This window comes from Petaurus breviceps, unplaced genomic scaffold, assembly GCF_028583685.1.
Source record: "Petaurus breviceps papuanus isolate PSGF00001 unplaced genomic scaffold, PetGlider_PUasm1.0 171, whole genome shotgun sequence".
In the NCBI taxonomy this organism is placed as follows: Eukaryota; Metazoa; Chordata; class Mammalia; order Diprotodontia; family Petauridae; genus Petaurus; species Petaurus breviceps.
Genome location: NW_027185754.1, coordinates 23203861 through 23211051, shown reverse-complemented (window position 1 = coordinate 23211051; position 7191 = coordinate 23203861). Strand labels below are relative to the sequence as shown.

Below are 7191 nucleotides of genomic sequence, written 5' to 3'. Positions count from 1 at the left end.
ATATATATATATATATATATATATATATATATATATATATATATATAGATCCTTTTCTTCTCCGAGCAGAGGGAAGGGGAAGGGAATGAGCATTTACTGCATACCTACTATGAGCCGGGCACACTGTATTAAGTACTTTACAAGTATTTTCTCATTTGAGGGAATTCAGTTCCTATTATAGGAAGCACAGATCCAGGCTCCAGGGTCTATTAAGGGGTGGCCTCTGTGGGGGTAGGGTTTGAGGGAGGGGGCCATATGAGCAGACCCACCCCCCAACCACTACAGCCAAGGGCTCTGTCCCACTTAACAGGGTGGAGAGATCCACCCTTTGTCTGAAGTCTTCCTGTCCCCCCTACCCCCCAATAGACTTTTTGCAGCCAAGTGCAGTGGCTGCATGGAGAAGATTGCACCCACGGAGTTTGTGATGCGGGCCCTCGAATGCGTGTACCACCTCAGCTGCTTCTGCTGCTGCGTGTGTGAGAGGCAGCTTCGGAAAGGTGATGAATTCGTGCTCAAGGAGGGCCAGCTGCTCTGCAAGAGTGACTACGAGAAAGAGAAAGACTTGCTCAGCTCTGTGAGCCCGGATGAGTCCGACTCTGGTGAGTCCCCAGCCTCCTACCTCTGGGAAGAGCCATGAGCTGGTGGGGGTGGAGAGAATAGCAGCAGGGAGAGGGTCAGTCTTGGTAGGAGGGAGGACAGGCCTACAGGAGGCTTTGAGAGCCTCAGAGCCCACTGCCTGAGGTCTTAAGACCCTCCAGGGCTGTGGTCCTCTCCTCCAGCCTGGTACTCTGTGACTCTCAAGGCCAATGACTTATTCTGTTAATAGGCCACATCCCTAGGAAAGCTACTCTGAGGCTGAAACCACAGGCCTAGCTAACCCCTTCAAATCACTAGGACCTGCCTTCCATGTCTTCCAACAGAGACTTTTTCTCCCTGAAAAACCTATTGTCAGATTCCTTACTCTCACGACCTCATAGTGCATTAGGAGGGTAACATACCCCTCAATATAGCACTCAGGGCTCTGTGGTCCAGCAAATAATCCCTTCTTGTTGTTAAATCATTTAATCTGACTCTGACCCTGTGGACCATAGCACATCAATACTGTCCGTGAGGTTTTCTTGGCGAAGATACTGTAGTGGTTTGCCATTTCCTTCTCCAATTCCATCCCTACTGGTGAGCTAATGATGGGCTTGGGAGAAAAAGTACTTCCCTCTCTTTTGGTTAGAGGCCCAACTATTCAGGGACCTGTCACTGGCCATGGAACAGCAGAAAGCTGACTGCCTCTCAGGGCAACTGATTCTAAGGCTAGTTCCCCTGACTTCTGCCTTGGTCAGATCAGATGTGGAACGATGTGTCCATTTGGGGGCAACACATTTTTGGAAGAGTACTGGCAAACTGATGCAGCAATCAGGATGTGGTTGCTTCAGTCTCTCAACTGGTTGAAAGAACTGGGAATGTTTTGCCTAGGTAAGGAGAAATATAGTAGAAACATGACTTTAAGTATTTTTGAGAAAGTCAAGGAAATTAGCTCCTTTATAAGGAGGAAAATTTCACTTCACGTTAAGAACATTCTAATAATGAAAGCTGCCTGACTTTAAAACTGGCTTTAATGTGTGGTAGTGAGTTCCCTATAAATAAAATCTTTAAATTTTGTTTCAATGGCACAATAGAGGCCACCTATTGGCTGGGGAGAGGGGGAGTTGAAGGGGGATTGGATAAGAGGCCCTGTGGAGCCCTTCCACCTTGAGAGTCTGAGGCTTGTGGAGGGAACACACAGCACAGTAACAGGAAAATGATAGAATTGAACAGAAGGGAGTACGGAGCAATGTGAGATACACTGGCTAGCTTAGTTCTCCAGGAGTTAGGAGCATGTAAAGGAGTGACCAGAGGGAGGGCCAATCTAAGACTTCCTGATAGATGCGGACCTGCAGCTTTGATTTAAATCAGGTGAGGGATATAATGTGCCAGGTTGCAGAAAGAAGGCTGCTCTCTACTAACATTAAAGATTCATGTGGACAGATTGAGGATGGGGAATAGGAGATATCCTGAGTCAACTCTCAAAAAAATCAATTCTCTATGTAAAAAGGGGGAGGAGAGCAGAAGCGGCCTGGACATATGTTTCCCTCTAACAAATCTACTCAAAAGAGCAGGAGTATTGGCTCAAGGCTGAGCCTAATGACTTACTTGGGAGGGTTATTTCTTTGGACTTGAGGTTTCTCATCTGTAAAATGAGTCAGACTATTTGACTTTGTTGTTGTTGTTCAGTCAGGGTTTTCTTGGCAAAGATACTGGAGTAGTCTGTCATTTCCTTCTCCAACTTATTTTACAGATGAGGAAACTGAGGGCAACAGGTTTAAGTGACTTATCCGAGGTCACACAACTAGTAAATGTCTGAGACCAGATTTGAACTCACAATGTTGAGTCTTTCTGACTCCAGACCTGGCACTCTCTCCAACCTCTAAGGTCACTTTCCAGTGAAACCCAAGACCTAGGTCAAATCTCAGATCTACTGTTTACTATCTATATGACTTCAGTTAAGGGATGTAAGGTTCTTGAGCCTTGGTTTTCCTCTGCAAAATTGGGACAATAAATTTGTCCTGCCAACCAAGTTCTTTTCCCTTAAGGTTTTCAGAGCACTTTCCTTACAACCCTGTGAGGTAGGCAGGCCTTTGCTTTACAGGAGAGGATATGGCATGTCAGAGAAAACTGATGACTTGTCAACAATCATTTATCCAGGAGGTGCTGAAGCCAAGACTCAAACCCATTTTTTCTGACACTGAGCCTAGTGTTCTGTTAACTAAACCATGATTTGGAAAGAACATATGCTGTGTCTATGTCATGTGTGCATGTGTATGAACGTCCTTCTTCTGGACTGTGACCTCCACATGGGTAAGAAGAGTCTCTCATCTCTCTATTTTCCTCCATGAAGGAGCACGGGTTTCTGTATCTGCCAATCACTTGTCAAGTCTTGCTCGTTCTGCCTCTTGCATTGTCTCCTCTCACTTACACAGGTACTACCCTAGCTCAGGCTTTTGCCACCTCTTGCCTGAAATATTATAACAGCCTCCTAATTGGTCTCTGCTTCCTTACTCCCTTCTCCAAATGCACTGAGATACAGCTGACAAAATAACTTCCTAAGATGTGGTCAGAACATGTCACTCATCTGCTCAAAAGTCTGTAGGGGCTCCCTATTACTTGTAGTATAAAATACAAACTCTTCAGCCTGATATCTAAGGTCTTCCACAATGTGACTCCTGCTTCCTTTTCCAGATCATTTCATATTATTCTCCTTCACACATTCTATGTTGCATTTAAATTGACCTCAATATTTCCCAACTCAGGATTCCATTTCCCATCTCAGTACCTTTGTACAGGCTGTTTCCTATGCCTGGAATGCAATTTATGTTGTAGCTGAGTGTCCCCTACTCTCACCCCAACCCCCAAGAGAATGCATAATCCTTGAGGCAAGAATTATTGAGTTGTTTTGTTTTTGTATTCTGGTACCAAGCAAGTTTAGTAAATAATAACTTAATTGCATGTGGTGAGAGGGAAGGAATGAAGGACATATATTTTAAAATGAGTTTTTGCCCAGGATGTCCCACACTTCTCAATTCACTTGAATTCCCTGCCCCATCCCACTCCACCTTCAATACCAAGCTATATTCTTCATTTTCTTCTTTTAAGCCACTCCCACATTTCTGTCTGCTGGAAATTGACCCTGGAGATGCTCTACACTCTCATCGTATACTAAAATAAACATATCAACTTACCTGTTTCAGTTGAGGGCCTCACTAACACAAGTTCAAAAACCTGGGATCTTCCAGCATAATCCCTTCTCCATCACCCCACCCTGGTCAAGTCTTGTCAATTCTACCACCACAGTATGAGTCCCCTTCTCTCACCTCGAACTGCTACCATCCTAGTTCAGGCCCTCATCACTTCTCATCTGAGTAATTAATTGTAATCCATTCCTGACTGATAGCCTAACCTCTAGTCTTTTCCCTCCAATAGACCTGCAGATGTATTTCCTGTTGTATTGAACATATCTCTAAACACATCTCTCTTCTGCTCACAAAGATTCAGTGATTCCCTATTAGGATCACAGATATCTAGAGCTATGGGAAACCTTAGAGGTCACGTCATCCAACCCCCTCATTTTACAGATGAGGAGCCTGAGGTCCAGAGAAATGTGCACAAGGTTACACAGGTAGTAGATGACAGAACTCAGAACTCAGGTCCTAGGTCAACATTCTTTCCGTTAGAGAATAAAATGAAAACTCCTTAATTTGACATTGGGGGTCCTTCATAATTTTCCCCTAACCCACTTTATTGGTCTTCCCTCCACACACTTTCTGCTCCAGTTACATTGAACTGTTGTCTGTCTGTCCCCCTCATTTTCCGGCATCCTTGATTTTGCTCACATTTCTCACTCTGCCCCAAATCTCCCTCTGTCCTAGCTTCCCTTCAATTCCCAGATTGAATTTCATTTCCTCCGTGAAACACAATGGTTAGCACAGTGCCTGGCACATACTAAGTGTTTAATAAATGTTTATTGATTGAATGAAGCCTGTTCTGATGTTCCCAGCTATGAATTTATGTGTTTGTGTATATATGTGGGCTTCTGTATTGATGTGTGTTCAAATCTGTATGTGAGTGACGGATGGTCAGTCAATAAACATTTATTAAGCATGTACTCTGTGGCAGGTGGGGCAGCTAGGTGGATAGCACACAGGGCCTGGAGTTAGGAAGAACTGAGTTCAAACCTGGTCTCAGATACTTACTAATTGTATGACCCTGGGCGAGTCACTTATGAAAAAACAAAGACAGTTCCTGCCCTCAAGGAGCTTACTGTCTAATAAGGGAAAACAAAATACAAAAATGCTCAAAGTGGTGGGTGGCAGAGGAGATGGTACCCAGTGGTGGATCATGATGAAGAATTGAGTCAGAGAAGTCTCAAAATAGTGTAGCTGGGTGAGAAATGGGGAGATGTATGAACAGGGCTTTCATCTTCACCCTCCAATCAGAGGTAGAAGATGATGATGAGGAAGGAGATGAGATCTTACAGGATGACGGGGTTTTCGCAATAATGGAGCTTCCTGGGGCGTGCTGACAAAGTCAGAGAAGTCCCATAGTAGTACAGCCAGGTGAGAAATGTCTGAAAGCAAAGATATGTACATTACACATTTCTACATGGACGCAAGGATGGACATGGACATATGCATATGCATTGTGTTATGAGACAATAAGTTAGAGATGATAGATAAAAATGTGATATTGTGAGGGGAGAGATTCTAGCATAATCACATGTCCTTGGTGTACTGACATTATTTGTGCAAATGAATTTATGTGTTTATGTCTATATAAGTGTGTTTTCGCTGTCAATCATTCATTCCTCTAGAGTCTTCACAGAAGCCCTTGTGGCTTCCCCTTGGGTTTCTTGGTCTCTGACCCTGGTATCGTGGGTGGGGAGGGGCTGGGCTTAGCCCTTAAGGGTAAAGGGGAGGCCACACCAGACTGGTATAGTGGGAAGAGCCTTGGTCCTGAATTGACACTTCATAGCTGTGTGACCATGGGCAAACTGCTTCCTCTCTCAGGGCCTCAGTTTCCCATCTGTAGATAATGTTTGTGCTACTCTGCCATACAGTGATGAGGAGAGTGTTTTGTGAGGCACTAGAGAAACGGGAATCGGAGTTGTTATTAATACTTTTCCCCACTCCCCATCTCAGATGGAGAAATAAACTCACAGAGGAGAAGCAGATTGACTAATTAGAGCCATTGTCTGTGGGGACCAGGGAGTTGACTCTGAAGCCATATCGAGGACTATGGTGGCTTATTAGAATGGGCCTCTACCTGTATCTGTCTGTTCCTACTCCTAGATGGTTTCAAAGGCCCCTAACTATGTCCCCAATGTGTTGCCCACAGTGAAAAGTGATGAGGAGGATGGTGACGTGAAGCCAGCCAAAGGCCAGGGCGGCCAGGGCAAAGGCAGTGATGATGGGAAGGACCCTAGGAGGCCAAAGCGGCCCCGGACCATCCTTACCACACAGCAGAGGAGAGCATTCAAGGCCTCCTTTGAAGTTTCCTCTAAGCCCTGTCGAAAGGTGAGTCCTCTCAGGTCCCTCTGCTATGCCAATAACAGAGACTGCCTCTTCCTTTCTGGTCATACTCCCTCCCATCCTGATCTGGGAGAATGCAGCGTCTTACCCTGTCCCTCCCTCTCCAAGTGACCCTCCAAGAATCCCTATGTTCCTGGGACTGCAGAGGCCTAGAAGTTGGCTCTCTCTTTCTGACTAATCAAGGTGAGGCAGTCCTGAACATGAGGTCAGGAGACCAAGGTTTGAATCCTGATTCAGACATAATAGTTGTGTGACTTTAATTAGGCAAGTCAAAAGTAGAATAGGCTGCCTGAGATAGGAATGGCTTCTCCATGCCTGAAGGTTTTCAGACTGAGACTGTAAGGAATGTTATAAAGAAGATTCATGCTGAGGTATGGATAAGATGCCCCCTGAGCAAGGATCTGGGAGTCTAAAAAAGAGGATATGAGATCACTGTCTTCAAATATCCAAAGGATTGTTATGGAGAAGATGATTTAGATTTGTTTTGTTTGTTCCAAGAGGGCAGGAAATGCATCCCTCCAACTAGGGGAATATCCCACTTGATAGGAGGATTGAAGTCCTGGAAGCCTTCCTGAAGCCATATTTCTAGATCTCTTCCTGGCTCTTTCCAGATGAAAGCTTATTTCTAGTGAGAGAGACTGAGTCAGCCTGGGGCCATTCTGGGAGGTAAAAGATAGTTTGGGGGTGGAGGACAGAGGGAGCTGACTGGGACTTCCTCTCTCCCTGAACAGGTCAGAGAGACACTCGCCGCTGAAACAGGGCTCAGCGTCCGTGTGGTCCAGGTTTGGTTCCAGAACCAGAGAGCCAAGGTGAGTAAGTGACCCTTTCATTTTTACTTCCCAGCTCCCCTTCCACTTCTCCCCTCTGGTTCTACCTACTTCCCCCTCCAGCAGCCAGAGCCAAAGGGGAGGCAGGTGGGGGTTGCATCTCCACTGACATGGCCTGTCTTCCTTTTGTGCAGATGAAGAAGCTGGCAAGAAGGCACCAGCAGCAGCAGGAGCAGCAGAACTCACAGCGGCTGGGGCAAGGTGTGTGTGTGTGTGTGTGTGTGTGTGTGTGTGTGTGTGTGTGTGTG

The 7191-nt window shown here is 45.6% G+C and overlaps 1 protein-coding gene across 2 annotated transcripts in view; it reads left to right on the top strand.

Moving 5' to 3' along the window:
- LMX1B (LIM homeobox transcription factor 1 beta) overlaps positions 1–7191 on the top strand; it is a 184003-nt gene that overhangs the window by 170270 nt on the left and 6542 nt on the right. For both annotated transcript variants that reach the window (XM_069082720.1, XM_069082719.1), the window contains exons 3-6: positions 367–599; positions 5923–6101; positions 6848–6925; positions 7078–7144. In XM_069082720.1, the coding sequence (XP_068938821.1) occupies positions 367–599; positions 5923–6101; positions 6848–6925; positions 7078–7144 (557 nt within the window). The remainder of the gene's footprint in view (positions 1–366; positions 600–5922; positions 6102–6847; positions 6926–7077; positions 7145–7191) is intronic.